Source organism: Mandrillus leucophaeus, unplaced genomic scaffold (assembly GCF_000951045.1).
Source record: "Mandrillus leucophaeus isolate KB7577 unplaced genomic scaffold, Mleu.le_1.0 Scaffold1, whole genome shotgun sequence".
Lineage (NCBI taxonomy): Eukaryota > Metazoa > Chordata > Mammalia > Primates > Cercopithecidae > Mandrillus > Mandrillus leucophaeus.
Window position 1 is genome coordinate 14,587,246 of NW_012098097.1, and position 20,193 is coordinate 14,607,438.

General features: G+C 49.2%; 1 protein-coding gene across 1 annotated transcript in view; it reads left to right on the plus strand.

Annotated features, from left to right (window-relative positions):
• Positions 1 to 20,193, plus strand: part of RPTOR (regulatory associated protein of MTOR, complex 1) — a 448,104-nt gene that overhangs the window by 265,256 nt on the left and 162,655 nt on the right. Inside the window, exon 7 of the mRNA XM_011967646.1 lies at positions 6,630 to 6,689. Coding sequence (XP_011823036.1) covers positions 6,630 to 6,689 — 60 coding nt within the window. The remainder of the gene's footprint in view (positions 1 to 6,629; positions 6,690 to 20,193) is intronic.

Here is a 20,193-nt window from a genome sequence, read left to right on the forward strand (position 1 = left end):
TTTTGAGACAGAGTTTTGCTCTTTTTGCCCAGGCTACAGTGCGGTGGGGCGATCTCGGCTCACTGCAATCTCCGCCTCCCGAGTTCAAGTGATTCTGCTGCCTCAGCCTCCTGAGTACCTAGGATTACAGGCATGCGCCACCACACCTGGCTAATGCTGTATTTTTTTTTTTTTTTTTTTCTCCATTTTGGTCAGGCTGGTCTCAAACTCCCAACCTCAGGTGATCCGCCCGCCTTGGCCTCCCAAAGTGCTATTTTACTTTTAATTGTGTATTTATTGCCACTTTGAGCTATATTCAAAAATTCCTTTTTTGAAAAAGAATATTTAAAGCCAGACCCCTCCAGCAGTTTGCTGTGTCTCTGTGTGACTAGGTTAAAATACACAAGTCTGTGAAAGCTTCAATGACACCTTCATCAGTGTAAATTCTAGAGACTTCACGTGCCAGCCGAGGTGAAGTAAGCCACCTACAGCCTCTCTGTCCCACTCATTACAACGAAAAGCTCTGGTCAGGTTACAGAAAAGCAACTACCAAAGACTACAAATGAGCAGGGATGGCTGGGACTGGAGTCACAGTCAAATAAAATACAGAGGTGAATCTCTAAATGTCAAACACTTTGTTTGGGAAGCAGGATTTACAGTTGAAGGCATACAGGCAGACCAGGTGGGCTTCAGTGTATCTTGATGAACAAAGAAAAGGTTGGAGGTTTTATAAAGAGGAGAAGTGTTTCGCGTTGCTCTTTGAGAAGGTTCTTTGACACGAGTAAGGTTTTGGGGAGCTGGTAAGTTCCGACTGGTGAGTGGGTGAGATTAGTCTTCGAGTCACAGCAGGTTGTGTCAATCGCCATTAGTTAAAACTGGTGTCAAGTGACAGCAGGCAGTTTCAGCGGCCAGGCTGGCAGAGAACTGCGTTCCTCGAGGAATATTTTGTGGCCCGAGTGCTTTCGCCTGGCCCCTTGACTCTGGTTGAGTTGGGTGTGACAAGACTGACCCAGTTTGTATGATCAGCTTTCACAATGACAGTGACAGTCATGATGGGGATGGGTTTTGAGGGCCTTTCCCTCTCCTTTGCTGTGGAACTGCACAGGGAATGCTGATGGCAAGACCTCCAGGGAAGCCACTTATGTCTTCACCACTAGAGAACGGGGGGCTCTGCATGTTGGCGAGAGCAGGGGGTGCCACACTCCAGCACATCGTGTGTTCACCTTCCAACCGGGAAGCTGTCCTTGTTCAGGAGTTTTTAGAGTGCGTCTGTCCGTGGGGAGGAGTGGCTAGGCGGGGTGGGTGGTGGTGTCCTGGAACCAGTCCCCCAGGGATGACTGTCTGTGCTTGGGCCAAGTCCTGGAGGTCATAACAGAGGCCGCCTCTGCACAGTGGGATAGGAGAGCGAAGGCTAGACTGACGCACTATTGGGTGACACATGTCTGTATGATTTGGGTTTTTGTAGTGACCGCCATTTGCTTTTATTCTAAAATAAACCAGCATGATTCAGTGTTGTATAAAAGATAAATATGCAAATGCGAAGCTATCTCAGCATGGTGGGTTTATACAAATTTTTCACTTTTTTATGGTAAATACATGTGGAGTTTTTTTAATTAGGAGGAAACAAAGGAGTTTTCATTCTCAAAAATGAAAACAGCGTTCAATAGTTACTTGTATGATACTTGACAAGGTTACCGAGCTGAACGTTAATTTGTTCTTCATTGTTAAAAGAAAACTCTAGACAAATTAAATTTAACAGAGTTTAATTGAGCAAAAAACCATTCTTGAATCAGGCAGCCCCAGAACCAGAATAGGTTCAGAGCGACTCCGGGACTGCCATGTGGCCGGATACCTTCATGGGCAGGAAGGAAAGTGACTCCAGAGAATGGAGGAGCCGCAGCAGCTGGATTGGCTGCCGCGGGGGGTCTGCCTTGCCTGAGCCCGGTTTGAACAGTTGGCTGTCGGTGGTAGTCTGAGACTCAGCTGCCTGTCACAAGACCACGCTGTTTACACATCAGGCTGGGTTACGGTTCACCACGTATATGGAACCATTAGGCCAAATGTAAAACATGTACGGAGGCAGCCTTTAGGCAAAACTTAATTTAACATCATAGAAATCTCGAGGCCACTTGTTTGCGCACCCAGCCTGGATCAGTCATAATTCTTGCTGCATGCCACACTCATCACTAGTCCATATTTGGCCTCCTTTTAAGTAGTTAGTTAACAGGTATTTTTACAGCATAATGGGTTTCCCCAAACCACCACCCAACCAAAACCCAGACCTTGATGATGACCTGCGCTCACCACACAGGGCTCTTGATGCGCACGTGCCTGCCACCCCACCCCGTGACCACTGCCCTGAGTGCCGGGCTCATCATCCCTTCCATGCCCTTTCTAAATTGCTACTATGCATCTGTGTGCGTTCATTAAAACCATTACTTTTCTTTCAGATTTTAAATTTATTAAAGGCTTTAGTGCTGAATGTGATTTTCAGGACTCTTTTAAAAAAAAATTGCTTTTGGTTGGAATGTGGACATTTTCCACTTAGCTTTGTGTTGCTAGTGTTCCTCCATATCCATGTGTGTTTAGCTAGAGTACCCCCCTGTAACTGCCTGTAACATTCCACTCTGCGAATATGCCACACTGTGTGCACCTGCTACTCCTTAATGGACACTTGAGCTTTTCCAGCTTCTTCCCTTACTTGTTTGTTTTGCTTTGCTTTGGTGTATTGTATTTTTGCTATTATGAACAGTGGTGCTTTTGAACACGTGCAAGAATTTCATATGTATTGAAAAGCAGAGTTGCCAGATCATAGTGTATAGGAATGTTCAGTTTTAAGGGATCATGGGAAGGTGCTTTTCCAGTGGTTGTGCCATTTTACACTCCTGCAGTGGTGATGGAGACAGCCTATGATCCACGTCCTTTCTAGTTCTTGGCATTGCCATTCTTGTACATTTTTACTGAGTAGGTTTAGAATGATATCTCGTGTAGCCTTGATTCACGTTTCTCTGATATTGCATGATGTTGAGCATTTCCTCATATTCAGTGGCCATAGGTATGTCCTCATCTTTGAGATGTCTGTTCATCTATTTTTCTGTCGGATTTTTAATGCTCTTGCGGATTTATATGTAGGTTTTCAATCCTGGTTATGATGGATATCGCCCCCACCTTTTTGCTTTTCATTTTAAGACAACTACAAATGCTACCAAGGTTATGTGTCATCATCACTTCATAGATCTCCTCCAGCGTCTCTTGGAGTTTTCTCCCCTCTAACTTTAGCCTGTCATCTGCAAGTGTCTTCCTCATGAGTCTTTTTGTGACAAGTCTTCTGAGGCCATATGTGCCTCTGAGAGTATTTTTGTCATGCTCACACATTTGAATGACAGTTTGGCTGGATACAAAATTCTGGGTTTTAACTTACTTTTCTTTAATAAATTAAAAACATCAGCTGGGGGTGGTGGCTTACACCTGTAATCCCAGCACTTTGGGAGGCTGAGGCGGGTGGATCACCTGAGTTAGTAGTTCGAGACCAGCCTGACCAACATTGTGAAACCGCACTTTTACTAAAAATACAAAATGAGCCAGGCGTGGTGGCAGGAGCCTGTAATCCCAACTACTCGGGAGGCTGAGGCAGGAGAATCACTTGAACCCTGGAGACAGAGGTTGCCATGAGCCAAGATCACACGACTGCACTCCAGCCTGGGTGACAGAGCGAGACTCTGTCTCAAAAATAAATAAATAAAATAAATAAATAAAAATAGAAACACGACTCCGTTGTCTTCCTGCATCCTGCGTTAATCTGATTCTTGTTTCTTTGAATGTGATCTGCTCTTTCTTTCTGGAAGCTTTGTATGTATTTTCATTGTCTTTTTAATATTCTTGATCTTTACTACAATGTACCTAATTTATGATGTTCTTCATCTGTATAATGTATCATAATACCTCACAGAATGTGAGGATTAAAACAATCAGTATAAAAGACATAAACAATGACCACCAGATAATAAGCACCAAATAAGTATCAGCTGTGTTATATTATCATTCTATTCAGCGTTATGGATTTTTTGAGCCATTTTTATTACCTCTGCCTTTGCCCAGTCTTTGACCTTTCGTTGCTCAGTAACACTCTAATGTAGGTGAATGAAAGAAATCGTGTAAAACGTGAAACCAGTTGTTAGCAATTCTGGTATAAAGATAATTTATATTTTTGGCTAAAACGAAGTTTGTGTACGAAATGACTGATTTATGCATGCTACTCTTATTCGTATAGCCATACTATAATAAAGTTGCATGATAATCCCATTTTAATTTTTTATTTAAGGGAACATTATCTTTTCAGTGAATTTATAATAATGCTTATTTCCCAGCCAATAATTATTTTTATAATTTTTAAGTCTCTGTCTAATTCCAATATCTGGCCAACTATGGATCTGTTTTTATTGATGGTTTTTTCTCTTGATTTTAGATAGTATACTATCTGTTGTGGATGAGGCATTGTAGACATTCTAGATTCTGTTATTTTCTTTTGGGCAGTTAACACTGGTCTTGTAAAGGCTTGGTTATAGGACTAGGCTCTTTTGGCCTTGATCTTAGTTCTAAGGTGCGGTTCGTAATCCCTCTGGGGTGTCCATGGAATGCCTCAGATGTGATCAAGCCCTGTAATTTGGCAGGACCTGATCTCCTCTGTCTTCACAGTGGTAAGCAGATGTTAAAATCTCTCCTCTGCGTTTTCAACCTTCCTGCTGTCCTCCACGGGGATCCTGGGAATATTATCCTGTGTGTGTGCCCTTCAGGAGCCAGCCTCCGACTTGGGGAAGGTTTACATGCGGGTTTTGGCTCCCTTCTTCCTAGGGCTTTTGCCTGCAATATCCTGGCAGCCTTGAACGTGGTCTCAGCCCAGTAAGGCTGCTGCCTTTCAGTTGCATGCTATCCCCCACGTGACGTGTGAGTGAGGAGCACCCCTGGGAAAAGCCAGATGAAGGTGATTCATCCAGAGTTATTCTCGTTTTCTAGGGGTTACGGCCCTTCCAGTTCCTGCCTGCATTTGTTTGTTGTTCAGAATCTTCAAATGGCTTTTGAATATTTTGTCCAGAGCTTATCATTATTGGCAAAAGGATTAGTCTGATATAAGTGATTCTGTCATTACTGGACTCCAGAAATCCCAGTCAATAAGTACATTATGGATAAAAAGACAAAGTAGCATGGTTCGCATAGGACTCAGATTTGAAAATGCATTTCCTGTAGATCATTTTTATCCACAGAGAAATTCTAGTTTGCCTGGGAGCACCGTAGGAGCTGCATGTATCTGCGCTGGTGCAGAGGTGTCTGGGCACAGCCGAGGAGAGCATCTGCAAGTGAAGCCAGCAGAGGAGACCACTCAGAGTGGCACTGACTGGCTCGGGGAAGCATCTGGGCCACACGGGACACTTGACGCCGTGGGAAAGGGCTGCTCTCTAGCTTCAGGCAAACGCGGGCCTCACTTTTATTTTCTCGGCTCTTTGAACAATAAAACACTGACTACTGCAGCCACAACCAAGAATATAACTTCCTCTCTGCGGGCTGAGGCAGGTGTCACTTCCTGAGAGAGTGAGCGTGGCTGGCAGCCGTGCTTGGGGTCCAGGACGGCCAGCTCAGCCTCCCCTCGCCCTGCAGGGCTGCAGAAGTGAGACCATCTTCACACCCCGACTCGTTGTCATCCTGGTTCTGGATCTCTCAGTTCCTCTCCCATTTCCTATCCCACTGCTATGGGTGTCCTCCTGGGTCCGCCATTCCCCATAGAGGAGTCACTTCCACGTCTCCCCCGAAAGTGCCTGACCCTTGTACTGCGCCCTCCCCTGGGCTTCTTCTCCAGGCTTCTTCCATCACTCACTTCCAGCCAGCAGTCCGCGAGTGTGTTTTGGAAATGTGGTGCGTGCTCTGCACCTGCCATTATGTTTTTAAGGTGTGTTATTTGTTCTTAATTTTAAAAGTAGGTGAATTAAACATTTTGTATTTCTCGTACTAAAAATACTGCGTTGGCTTTTTACTCTGCGGCCTTGGTTCTGCCCCACTGTATGCCAGTAGCCTGGGTGGGAGGAGAGATGCTTTCCCTACCTCCTGTTGGCGCCACATTAGAGAAAGCCTGTCCGGCTCCACACGCACTCCTAAGGATGGACCTGCCTCAGACATGAAGCCAGCTATGACCTGTAGGATTTTATGATTATGAACATGACATAATTGCATTTGCATTTCTTTTGTGTGCCTTAAGGCTACTCATTTATTCTACTCCAGCAGGCTCCCCAGCTCACTTCCTTAAGAAAGAAAGAAGTGGCAAGTCCAGTCCACTCCAGCATCTCGTTTGGAGACTGAGCTTTATTAAGCATCTCAGCGCTCCTCTCCAGGGACTGGGCTTCGTGTGGCTGCAAATGGCTCCTCTCCTTTCTCCTGACAACTCACTGTGGCAGCTCTGTAGTCTCGCGCCTTGACAGGATGGCAATGAAATTTTCTTTACAAATCTAAAACTGCCGAATTAAGGAAATCCGAGTGTACTTGTTCACCAGGGCAGTCCCTGTCCCCACCTTTAACTCTTTCCTTTTCCTGCAGGTCTGTTGAATTTCCTGGGTGACTGTTCCATTCGTGCCATTCACATACTTTCTTTTCTTTCTCTGCAGGTTTTGCATGCAGAAATGTGTCAGTCTGGTGCCTGGCGTCACACTGGATTTGATAGAAAAGTAAGTAGGATTTTTAAGCTCTTGTGGCTCTCTGGAGCTGATGAGTTTCTTTTCCTTTTTGAAGGCTCTTGCTTCTCAGAAGTACTTTCTATCAGCGTGGCATGTTCCCTTTCATGTGGCTATGTTCTTTTGTTCTCTGATTAAGGCTGTGGTTGTGATTGTCACCCTGGGGCTTAGTGCAGGAGATAACCAAACATGGGCCATATGAAAAGAAAAATAATAAAAAGCTGGATTCCTTTGAACATTTAAAAAATCTCCAGACTTTAAGCCAATACAAGAACATACCACTTCGCATACAGATCATTTCTGCTGCCACTGAAACGGCAGCTAGATCATAGCTAGCTCTTACCTTATTTTCTGAAACTGTCCCTTTAATATTCTATAACTTTCCATCCCCTACCCACCTGTCTCCATCCAATTTCCATTTTACTATCTCAGGGCAAACTGATTTCAGAACCTGAGCAATGAAGTGACAGGGTTTAGTCAGGTCTCCCATGAAGAGTCAGTGGCACTTGCCTCCCGTAATCCTTCCGGTCCCATTGGCCGACCTGTCTGTCCCTTGCTGTGATCTCTTTGGATCTGAAGTGGCATCTCAGGACCCGGAGCGTGGCCTGCACTGCCTTGTTCTGTTTGTTTGTGCGTCGGATTCATCGTGACTCATCCTGAGTCATCCAGGCAGCATGGAAGAACTTTGGAGTTATTTTAAACCCTTTGGCTTGGAACCCCATTTCTTCTAGAATTAACATGCAAGATAATTGTTTTCTACATCTTAATATACAAAGTTGCATCTTAATATTAGGACCTGAATTTACTAAATTAGGCAGGAAAAGCAAACCCACTTCCAAGTTTCTCTTGTGAAAACATCTTGCCTTGTGTATCAGGGGAAAAATACAAAATATTATGTGTCAGCGTTCACGAGGGCACGGTGAGCTCCATCGTGGTTCACTCCCGCCGTGGAACATGGCCGTGTGGCCAGTAGGAAGGCCGGGGAAGCTGCGCTGGTCCTGATGTGGAGAGGTCTATCAGATGTGCTAAGTGAGCACTGCCCAGCATGGGTACCTAACAGAGCATAGTGCCCAGAGGCTTTCCAAGCAGTGCAAGCTGTGACTGAAAAGACTGTTTCCAAAGGCTAAACAGATAGTGGAGTCTCTGAGAAGCATCACATGGAAAATAACTTAGAAAAAAAAAAAAATGGGACTAAATGATCTGTGCTCCCCTCCCCTTCTGTTTGGTTTGGTGCCCTGATGAGATTTCATGAGATGTGTTAACTGGTCATTGCTGTGCGCTTTCTTTGGGGCTTTTATTTCCCCCTCTGTTGTCTGAGTTTCAGAACTCTCTATTCCCTGTAACATATAGATTGCCCCCACCACTCCTGCCCCTCCCCACACACATACCAGATGCGTATCCCAAATCTAAAAATCCAAAATCAAAAATACTCCAAACTTTAAAAAAAAGTTTTAAATGAATTTAAAAAAGAAATAGACATGGGCATCTTGCTGTATTTGGCCAGGCTGGTCTTGAACGCCCGGCCTCAAGTGATCCTCCCACCTCCACTTCTCAAAGCACCAGGATTACAGGTATGAGTGATTCTGGCTGTGCCAGGCCAAAATCGGGAACTTTGTGAGCACTGACATGCTACTCAAAGACAGTGCTCTTTGGAGCATTTTGGACTTTGTGTTTTCGGATTAGTGATAAATCCAAAAAACTTAACTGGTAAGTATAATGCAGATATTCCAAAATCTGAAAAAATTCAAAATCCGAAACACTTCTGGTTCCAAGCATTTCAGATAAAGGGACACTTCACCTGTGTATATATATCTAATTTATTAAATCATATCCATTAATATTTCAGCAGTTATATTTTATCCTCGCTGGGCTGGCTTATTTAGGCAGCTCTTGGGTGAAAACTGTCTTGGCGTTTTCCATTTGTTGTGCCTCCCTGTGGCTATTTCCGTGGTTTCCTCTGGAGGTAGGAGGGCCGCAGTATCCTTTCTCCTCTGCCTGGTAGCAGGAGCCCGAGCCTTGCCCACACCTCCATCTCCGTGTGGGTCAGTGTCTCGTCTCCGTCCTGGACGACTGCTGTGTGCTGTTCTGTCCACCCTGGCACCTGTGCCTGTGGCTACTCCGGACAGGGCCCTGCCAGCGCATGTTGAGCCACGTGAGCTCAGGCAGCACCACGTGTTCCACGTCTCCAGCGCAGAAAGGGCTGTTAAAAATCACCTAGTGATTACGACAAAAAATTGTTTTAAGTTATTGAGTCAAACCCCTTATTTTACTGAAAGAGAACCTGGTATTTGGTCCACTTCAGCTCCTGGGTGACCTTTTCTGCCTGGTTCGGGCAGGGCTGGCCTAGAGCTCAGGTCTCAGGACAGCCCCACTGTGGTCTGCCCAACACAGGGAGGTTTTCCCTCGAACAAGATTTTGGTGTCGGCACAACCAGCTGCCTCCCGTTTCTTTCCAAAACTTAAAATGTGCAGCATGACATCCTCAGCGTGACTCACAAAAGAAAAAAATTGGTAAATTGGACTTCATCCAAATGTAAGATGTTTACTCTCTGAAAGACACTGCTAATATGAAAAGACAAGCTATAGACTTGGAGAAAATATTTGCGAGTCACATATCTGACAAAGAACACTTGTATCCAGAATGTATAAGGATATCTCAGAACTCAAAAATAAGGGGGAGAAAGCAATTAGAAAACAGACAAAAGACATGAAGAGACACTTCACCGAAGAGGATTTAGGGATGGCAAATATGCGTTAAAACCCAGTGAGACAGCACCGTGTGTCCCTGTTAGAATGGATGACATTTAAAAGGCTGACCAACCCCGTGTTGAGAACTCGCATCGCAGCTGCTGGGAATGCAGAATGGTGCGGCCACTCTGGAAGAACTGTCAGCTTCTCATCAATGTCCACACACCTGTCAACGTGTCCCCGCATTCCCACTCCTGGATCTGTACCCTGGAAGAGTGAAATCTTAGGATCACACAAAACCCTGTGCGTGAATGTTTGTGGTAGCTCTGTTCGTTCCCCCAAGCCGGAAGCAACCCAAATGTCCCTTGCAGGGCAAATGGATACAGACTGTGGTGCATCTGTATGGTGGAATTCTGCTCAACAGGAAAAAGGGACAGGCTTTCTGTATCCACCGCCATTCGGTGGTTCCCAGAAGTGTCACACTAAGTGTCAGAAGCCCGTCTCCAAGGGTGGCACACGGTTCCATTCCCTTTCCGTGACCTTCTGGGAAAGACAGAACATGGGCCGGAGAACAGATGAGCTGTCGCCAGGGATTAGAGGGGTGGAGAGTGTGGCTGTGGGGCTAGCGGGAGGGGCCTGCGTGGGGCCTTGATGCTGGTGTGGTTCCACAGATCCACCCACGCGTTCCAGTCCGTAGCGTGTGCACCTGCAGAAGTCATTTTGCTGTTTGACAACTGAAGTAAAAGTAATACATAATGTAGGGGAGGAAAAAAAACCTCACGAGAGCGAGTAGGCCGGAGAGTGCAGAGCAGAGGCAGCACAGGGCTGGCCGCCACTGCGAACTACAAGCCATGGGCCTGGGGAGCGAGGGGTGCAGGGAAACGGAGACGTGGATTTGGGAGAGGATGTGAATTCTACAGCAGCGTGCTCTGTTGTTTCTGGGAAGATACCTTCACTCATTATTAAAATAGGATTGAGTGAGGATTGAAAAAGAAGCAAACACCCTCCCCCATCCACCGTGGATGTTAGTCATTTTCATCAGACGCCCTTTCCCTAAATCATGACGTTAGCGTTTGCAGCCGCTCGTGTTCTTCCCGGAGCCAGTGTGTCCCCTCCCTCCCCAGCACGAAAGGCCCTTCTCAGCCAGTGTAATCGTGACTGCTGGAGGTTAGGGCAGTGTCCTCGTCTTTCTCGCATCTCCCCTTCTCCTGTGCCAAGTGATGCTATGAAGGTGGCTAAATGCTAAAGCTTTATTGTATTTTTAAATTTAAAGAGACAATGAACTGTTAATAGTAGGCAGTTTTCAAAACACACCCTGCTTAGGGATTCGGGGTGTGAGGAGGAGAGTGTGCTGGGAAAAGTACGGACGCTGGAGTCAGAGCAGCCCCATCCTTCCCTCCTGACCCTTCTGAGCCACACTCACTGGGCACCTCCTTGCTCTGGGTCTGTCTCTGTCCTGCAGAAGGGACACCACTCGGGTCTCACTGGGCAGCAGCAGTGCCGAGGGCATCACACGTCCTGACACGGCCTCGGCTCTCAGCCCATGTCCACCTCCCGCCAGACACTTCTGCCTTCTCAGCACTTCCCAGAGCTGCAGCTTGGATGGTGGCTGCTGTCACTCCACATTCCTGTAGTTCTGTAAGTGCCTCCCACGCCTCTCCATCTGCCATCAGCTGAGGCACCGACTACTCCCAGGCATCATTGCCCTGGTCCCACTGCAGTTAGAGAGAGATGGCAAGGCGCCGGAGAGGCTGTGCTCTCGAGGCCCATCGCTGAGATGAATTGGCTTAGCAGGCTGTTTTCGTTCATTCTCACACTGCTATAAAGATACTACCTGAGACTGGGTGTATTAGGGTTCTCTAGAGAGACGGAACAAATAGGATAGATATAAATGTAAAGGAGAGTTTATTGATTAATATTAACTCAGACAGTCACAAGGTCCCACAGTAGGTCGTCTACAGGCTGCAGAGCGAGGAAGCCAGTCCGACTCCCAAAGCTGCAGAGCTTGGAGACCTCAGTATTAACCATCACACTGGGCAATTTATCAATATCAGAGGTTTAATTGACTCACAGTTCTGCATGGCTAGGGTGGCCTCAGGAAACTTATAATCATGGGGAAAGGGGAAGCAAGGCACATCTTACATGGCAGGAGAGCGAGAGCACGCCAGGGAAGGGGAAGTGTCACACTTTTAAGCCAGCGGATCTCGTGAGAACTATCACAAGAACAGCCACTCACATAATCCAGTCACCTCCCACCAGGTCCCCGCCTCGACACGTGGGGACTGCAATTCAAGATGAGATTTGGGTAGGGACACAGAGCCAAACCAGATCACAGTCACTGTGGGCACCTCAGTATTGAGAATAACTTCTGAAAGTGTGTGGATTTGGGTCTGAGCTGCTGTTCTCTGAAAGCAGTTCAGCAAAAGCACCTGTTTTAGTGTCTTCCACTTGGAACCCACATTACACTTGCAGGGTAAACTCCCGCGGTACCTCCCCTCATAGTGTGACAGAGGTTACATTGAATGCGAGTGGCTAAATTATGTTTATATTTTTTATGCTAGGACAAATTCCTAACTGTAGAATTATACAGCACTGGAGAAATCCAGATCTTTGCTCCAAAAGCTGCCCAGCCACAGCTGCCACTAGCTCTATTTCCAAGTGGACGTCAGTTTTTAACTTGCGCAGAGTGACTTCTCCACTTAAAACACTATTTTTACGTTTTTTTAGTTTTTATATTTTGTTCCTCAATTATGTTTAGTCTCAGAAGAAAGGTTTTTTGTTTGGTTGTGTGTGGTTTTTTTTCTTGTTGTTGTTGTTTTCCAGACAGGGTTTCGCTCTGCTGCCCAGGCTGGAATGCAGTGGCGCCATCTCAGCTCACTGTAGCCCCAACCTCCTGAGCTCAAATGATCCTCCCACCTCAACCACCCAAGTAGCCAGGCATGATGGCTGCCTGGCTAATTTTTATTTTCGGTTGTTTGGTTTTTATTGTAGAGCCAGAGTTTCCCTGTGTTACCCAGGCTGGTATTGAACTCCTGATCTCAGATGATCCGCCTGCCTTGGCCTCCCAAAGTGCTGGGATTACAGACATGAGCCACTGTGCCTGGCCATGTCTTTTGCATATTGTATTATCTACAAAGGACGTGAGTTACTTTTTAAATAAGTGATCTTTTTAATCAAGTGATCTTCCTGCCTTGGTTTCCCAAAGTGCTTGGATTATAGGCGTGAGCCACCATACCCAGCCAAAGAAAAGTTTTTAAGAAGTAGATTTGATTTTGCAGTTACAAAGTGAGGCAGAAAATTCAGCACATCTATGTTTAATAGTGTCTTTCATGCTGCTGTGTTTTTTATATTCAGAGGACACTCCTATAAAAAAAAAAAAAGCCTCATTATTTTTATACTTTATCATTTTCCGAAGATTTCTTCTCGAAATATGTTGATCTTGGTTACAGTGACCTCTTTGGCTCAGACCCTCTTGACCAGCCCTTCTACTACTTCAGGGCCCCTTCTTTTTTCCACGGGGGTCCCATCAGCATATGTTAACTCCTGTAATGCTAGCCCTCGCGTCAGGGGAGACAGATCCACTCAGAAAGCAGCCGTGCGGTACAGTTCAGAGACAAACAGATCATCATCAAGCTCTGCTGATGAATGTGACCCCTGTGTTCCAGGCAGCCAAGACCGAGTGCCCCCTTGTTTCCCTTCGCTGAGCACGCCAGCCATGTTTGGGATGTCCTTGTGTGTCCCCTGTCCTGAGTGTGACGCTGGGTCCAGGGTGCTTGAGGATGAGCCCCCAGCACATTCCAGGCTGTGCCTATCACCAGCGTGCGCCAGGCGAGGGAGTCGCCTCTCTGACACGGAAGCCCAGAGGCTGTGTTCTGGAAGTAGACGCTGTAACCAGCTTCCGTCCTTACAGGGCTGGAAATGTGGCAGCGTGCACTATCTGTGGAATGTCCCCTGGAGCCTCCTTGCCCGTGCCACAGGGAAGGACACCATGGATAGGGCTCCCATGCGTCACAGCATGTGGCCAGCAGGGCCACGCCACCTCCCAGGGAGGCATCTGACCTGCACAAAACCTTTTGAGTTTTTGTATGTTTTTTTCAACACTTTCCTAAAATGCAGTGGTCAGAAGTTAGCTGCCTGCTCCTGCTTGGGGGACCAGTCCCTCAGGGGGTTTGGGAATTGTTCCTCCCAGACTCTGGGGCTGACATGTGGAGGGTGACCGCCTGACCCCTGCTCCAGAGACAGCAGTTCGGTGCTCCTCTGAGGCCACTCCTCCCATCACAGATGGGAGCAGGAGCGGTGTGGTCTCGGAAGCCGCACCCTATGATGTGCATTCACCTGAGTGGCCTTCCTGGCCTCAGGACTGCGCCAAGCGGGGCTGAGGCACTGCCTCCCTCCAGGCAGCACGTGTGTCCACAAACCTCATAAGTAGCCAAGGAATATTTCAAAATATATACATTTTTGAATAGTTGGGAGATTTTAATACAAACATTTGCACAATATTGGCAGAGCTGTCAGTGGGTGCCAGGTGAGAGCCACACGGTTGTCTGGGTGACACCCCCACATCCCCGCACACCATGACTGCTCTCCTGTCCACCTTGAGACGGAGCTCCGGGTTCCTTGAGTCACACCTACGTTAAAACGTACGCAGTCGTCCGTCACTTTCACGTCTGTGCCAGCGAGACCTCTCTGGGGAAGCGTTTGCATTTGCTGCCCTTTTCGCCAAGACCCTCCCAGGAGAGAGATGACCTTTGAACCTAGAGCCAGAGAACCTGCATGGGCGTCCCTGCCTTCCCTGCATGAACTGATCTTGGATCCAGGTTAATGGTGGGATAACCTGTTTTTAATTATAGTTTTAAGACCGGGCAGAAACAGGCTCTCGTGCTTGGTCTGATTTCATTTATGTTTTAGCAGTTCATTATTGTAAACGGAATCCTAAGGACTGTAGACCGGGGGGGTGGAAAACCCACGACAACACAGCACCTAGAACGCACCTGTGTGACATGTCGAGTGATACCCATTCGGAACAGATTGTGTGGATGTGCAGATGCCAGGGAGCCTGCAGTACCTGTGCGTACACTAGCTGCGGTTGGACTTGATTTACTCTTAGCTTTTGCCAGCTTTTTAGGGATTCCGAAGAACTAGTTTTGCAGTTTCGTTCTTTTGTCTTAACTCACGACATAGAAATTTCTTGCCCTCGAGAATACCTCTGTTGCCACTAAGCGTGAGGATGACGTTGGTTCCTGGGTCCCACCTGACTAGCGTGACAAGTCACGTGATGCAAGGAGACTAACGGGCCTGTGTTCTTGGGCTTCTTGTTTCCATCAAGCTTCATGACCTGCAGGAAGTAAAACCAGGTCTGCCTCATGCTCTGCACACCCCTTCCCTCCCCGGTGGCCTCTCTGCACACTCCTTCCCTCCCTGGCGGCTGCCCTGCGCACCCCCTCCCTAACCGGTGGCCACTCTGCACACCCCTTCCCTCCCCAGCGGCCACCCTGCACACCTCTTCCCTGCCCGGTGGCTGCTCTGCACACCCCTTCCCTCCCTGGCGGCCACCCTGCACACCCCTTCCCTCCCCAGCGGCCTCTCTGCACACCTCTTCCCTCCCCGGCGGCCCTCGTTGGGAGCGTGTGAAGGATGGTCCTGAGTGCAAGCTGTAGATGCCAGGTGGTGATCAGCACGCACGTGTCAGATGGGCAGGTGTGTTTGGCACACAGAGTCCTGCACGGCAGGCACCTGCCCTGTGCCCATGTATTCTTGCCTGCTGCCATCTGAGAGGATGTACCCTCATCCTACAACGCCTGGCTCTTTTTGTGCCAGGTCTGCGAGGCCAGAGCTCTCTAGGGGTCGGTGTCGGGGCCATCCTGAGCGGGGAGACGCCGTGCTGGTAAGCGCACAGCAGGCAGCCCCCAGCCGAGAGCCTCAGGACCCCGCTGTCTGGGGTTTGGGGGCTGAGTGTGGCAGAGCACCACTTTCATGCCCTTTGGAAGGCCCGGCTTTTGTGACCTGGCCTCCTCACCAGCTCAATGGCAGTTTCAGGGCACAGCGTCCCTGCTGCCCCCAGACGGTCAGAAATCCAACCCGAATCATATCATTATCCTCGTCTTTGTCAGCACTGGAGACGCGGGGTGGTTTCGTTCCTCAGAACTGCCGCACGATATGTCTTCCATAATAAATGCGGTTTATTTCAAACAGCGGCGCTCAAAATCAAGGCTCCTCAGGAAATCCAGTATTAACTCCTTCCTAGCTTTCGCCACTCTTGTCTAATGGACAAAACATGTTGTTTAGCATCTCAGCACAAGACGAGAGAAGATCGGGCAGTTTGTGCATAATTATTTAGCAGTCTTTAAGGCTAGGGGAGGAAGTTGCTTTCTAATTAAGCTGCTGTGTCTGGAAGTAAATTATAGTGAACCTTCCTCGAGCGACCCCCCAGTTTCTAATTATCTACGCTAACCTGGCAGCTTGATGAATAAGCCTGTTGCTGCTGCAGTACGTATTTATATCCCGAATCCTTTGAGAGAGTGGCAATAAGATCCATGCTTGGAAATTAAGGGACATTTTTCAGCCCTGAAACAGAGTAATGAAACGCTTAAACAGTGCTAGAAATATTAGAGTTTTCAGAAAGCTCCGGGGAACCTGAGAGATGTGAACCTGTTCTACGAGGCTGCTAGTTAGTATTCTGATCACTGAAGGCTCAGAGCGTACCCAGAACTCACTCATGATTAACATTGATTGTGTACACAGCATATTTTAAACCGCTAACAATCCAGCGTCGTGAATAAATGAGTTTCCGTGTGCTGCTGCTTCGGAGGCTCTGGTAGCACGGCCGCCCCTGTGGACCGGGGACAGCAGGCGCAGGGCTACAGCCCTGCAGCCCTGAAGCTTGGGTTTGACTCTGCCTCTGAAACCTTCAGCGTTGTGTTAGCTGATCTCTGGTTCCCCTCTGTGGGAATTCTGTCTAATCTGAGCTGGGGAATGCAGTACAGAAAACGTAAGGAGACCCGGGAGCCGCTGCTTGAGAGCACGTGGCTATCCACGCTTCCTCGGGAATGATAGTGACCCTAGGAACCATTTACTGAGCCCCGATGGTGCCAGGCACCGAGCTGAGGCCTTTACAAACGTTACCTCTTAGTCCTCCCTGGAGCCCTTCAAGGGTAGGTGCTGTTGTTACCTACCTTTTAAAAGATGGGGAAACTGAGGCACCCAGCAGGCACGGGGCCTGCTGAGCACCATACCATTAGGACAAACTGAGACAGGGATTTGCTGGCAGCCTCCCTGGAGCCTGCATGTCCTTCCCCTCAGCATGAGCTGTGTGAACGGAGCACAGGCTCCTCAACAGGAGCCCAGGCCTCTAGAAGGTCTACACAGGGCTGGGCGAGGGGCGGCATTCGCATCAGAGGCACAGCGGCTGTGATTAGAATTCACTTCACTGAGGCAAGTCATACACATGGATTATGTTTGAAAGGAAAACTATCAAAAGATCCCAGTCTTGATTCAAAAAGTACCTTTCTTTCCAACATAAATATACAATATTGGCGGGTGAAGGTGAAAATCAGTAATTCATTAACGTCTGCCAGTCACTGCTGAGATGAGGAACGAGGCACTAGACTCTGACTTAGAAATGAAGAGGTAGAAACAAAACCCGAGAGATCGCCGAGCGAGGGGATGTGAGTAACTGGCGGAAACGTGGCACCGCCGCCACCTAGCAGAAGAGCACCCCTGCCTGCCCGAGCACAGCCTCCTCGGTGTTCCCATGCGCCCCACGCCAGGGCACACGGAGCTGCACTGGGGTCCTTGTGCCTAGGCACCTCTCATTCAGGTGCCCCCACGGGCAGAGGGAAGACAGGCACCGGGTCCCCTTTGTGTTCGATGCACACCCCAGCAAGGCCTCCGTAGCTCATCCGGGTCGGCAGGCGTGGAGGAGGCTCGGTTCTGAGATGAAATTGCGGACGTGCAGCCAAGGGGGAATGTGAGAGGTTCCGAGATCACCCCAGGGAACCTGCACACAGCATGGAGATCTTCCGTTTCCTTCACAGCGGTACCCAAACCCTGGTCTTCGTCATCCAAACAAAGGCCTGCACAGCAGAGCACGGAGCTGTAACATCTGTGGCACTCACGCCACCTCCTCATGGCTAGGCACCTCCTAGCATCCTAAAGAAAATGTGGGCTGGGCGCGGTGGCTCACTCCTGTAATCCCAACACTTTGGGAGGCTGAGGTGGGCAGATCACAAAGTCAAGAGATCAAGACCATCGTGGCCAACATGGTGAAACACCATCTCTACTAAAAATACAAAAATTAGCTAGGCGTGGTGGCACACGCCTATAGTCCTAGCTGCTCGGGAGGCTGAGGCGGGAGAATCACTTGAACCCAGGAAGCAGAGGTTGCAGTGAGTGAGCTGAGATCAGGCCACTGCACTCCAGCCTGATGACAGAGTGAGACTCCATCTCAAAAAAAAAGAAAAGAAAAAGAAAATACGTGTGTCTGGATGTCTCTAAAGGAAGCCTTCGCTCTGCAGAGATGCGGGGGCACAGGTTGATTGGAGGGCAGCTTCCGTTCGTTGAAGGCAGGCGCAGAGTGAGGAAGAGGCCACGGTGAGGCTGAGCGTGTGCCTGGCCAGTGCCCCTCGGCAGTCCTTTCTGGTGTTGGCATTTGCTCTTGTGTAGGAGTTGTCTCAGACAGCTCAGTACCTATGGGGCACACATCACTGCGGCCACATGACTGGGATGAGGCTCAGCCCCCGTCGACGCCTCTTTTCCAGACGTGTCGTAGTTCGGCAGGTGCACCTCCCTCTGTCCAGTCTGCCGTTCCTCCTTAGCTTTCCCTGAGAGTCTGTTGCTCCGGCTCCATTGCCCACACAGCCCTTCAGTTCCTCGCAGGCCCTGGTTCTGGAGGGGTGCCCGGAGTGCCTCCTCTGGCAGGGGTGCCTCCTTGGATCTGTTTATCCTGCAGGACTCAGCACCCCGCCGTCGTTCCTATGTGCGTGGCTGCAGACTTGCAGTCGGTGATAAAGCAGTGTGGCGTGAGTCGCCAGCACAACCGGGGGCCCCAGGTGTGTGGCAGCTTTTCTGGTCCTCATCACAGCTGCCCGGTGAGCAGCCTCTGAGGCCGTCTCCATCTAAACTTCTGGAAACTGAGGCAAGGGAGATGGAAGAACTTGCTGAGAGAGAGTCACATGAGGGTCCCCTGTTGGTAGTGGAGCCTGTGTCCGTCCCCGCCCCCTCTGCTGGCTTCTGAGTTTGCTGCTCCGTGCTGCATGGTCCCCTCTATCGGAGCCTGGTCGCTGCACCTTGTGGCCCTTCAGAGAAAGACCTCCCGGTTCTGAGGTGCGTGTGTCTTCTGACCTCGAAGCCAGTATGTCATGTGTGAGCGGCCACTTCGTCAGCGGGGCCTCGGGTTCCAGGCTCGAGCGCACTTTCAGACCCCGCATGTGTTTCTCTGCGTGTTTGTTTATTCACCGTTCATTCAGCAGACGTCCGCCGTGGTCTCGCTGTGTGCTGGGGCCTGTCCTAGGCTCTGGAGCCAAGTCCTCGCTTGTTAACTTACACCCTGATTAGGGGAAGAAACGCACGTAAGAGGAGTGTGAATGTACCAGGAATGCCATGTGATCGCACACAAGAGTGCCTGGATGCTTCTTTGATGGGCAGCCTGGTGAGGCCCGTGAAGAGGCAACACTGGAACTGAGACCACCTGGCCAGACGGGAGCAGCCGTGCCAGGACCAGGGGGCAGCGTTCCAGACGGGGAACCCCACAGCCTGTGACCAGGCATGAGCTCGGGCTGTGTGGCAAGGGCCTTCTTTGAAAGAGGCATATGTAGCTTCAGTATTTAGAATTAACACCGCTAACCTGGCAGCCCTTAATGGGTCTACAGGGGCCTGTGTGAGTCTGACTCAGAACACTGCATCAGATGGGGAAACTGAGGCACTTAGGAGCTTGATGGCTACCTACAAAGGACATTTTGCTCCATGAATCAGTGGTGTGACCCGCAGTGGCCACGGAAGGGGTGGCGGCACAAGCCTGACTAGTGACTTCGTTTGCCGAGGGAGCGGGGACGATTGACGGCCAGCAGGAGGGCCATGGTGTTCTCACCTAAGAAGGCAGGCGAGCACTCCTTTTGCTAGAAGAGGCTAAGAGATCTCTAAGCTTATTTCCATGGATGATAACCCAAACAGATTTAGTGTGGCTGCGTGTATAGCTGCTGTGTCTTACAGCTGTTTTTGGAGACCAGAATGTGCCTCCCCGAAATATGAAGGATTGTTGGGCTGAAGACAATTAAGAAGCAAGTGCAAGAGAGCTGCTTGCCTGCCCTGTTTCCCTAAAGCAAGACATAGATCTACAGAGACAAAGGCATCCTGTCCCACGCCCATCCCAGGGAGGACAGCAGTGAGCCCCGAAGACAGCTCCGGGCCCACATTTTATAGATGAAGTGACTGAGTCTCAGAGAGGTTAACTAACCTGCCCAAAGTCACACAGCTAGGAGTGGCTGAGCCTGGAGGACTCCAGCCTGGGTCTGTGTGATGCCAGCCCCAACTCTGCACCGGCTCGCACGTGGGAGGACGTCCATCCCGCCTGGGTCTGTGTGATGCCACCCTCGACTCTGCTCTGGCTCGTGCGTGGGAGGACGTCCATCCCTTCACGTCCCTCCGTGTGTTTGTGGGTGTGCATTCTGAGGAAAGTGGCATGAGTTTTATGCATCAAGATGCCTGGTCTCAAAGGGCAGGTTCCATGTGGACCTGACAAAAAGAGGGGACGTGTGCAGCATGGGAGGAGAGACTGGAGGGGACGTGTGCAGCATGGGAGGAGAGACTGGAGGGGA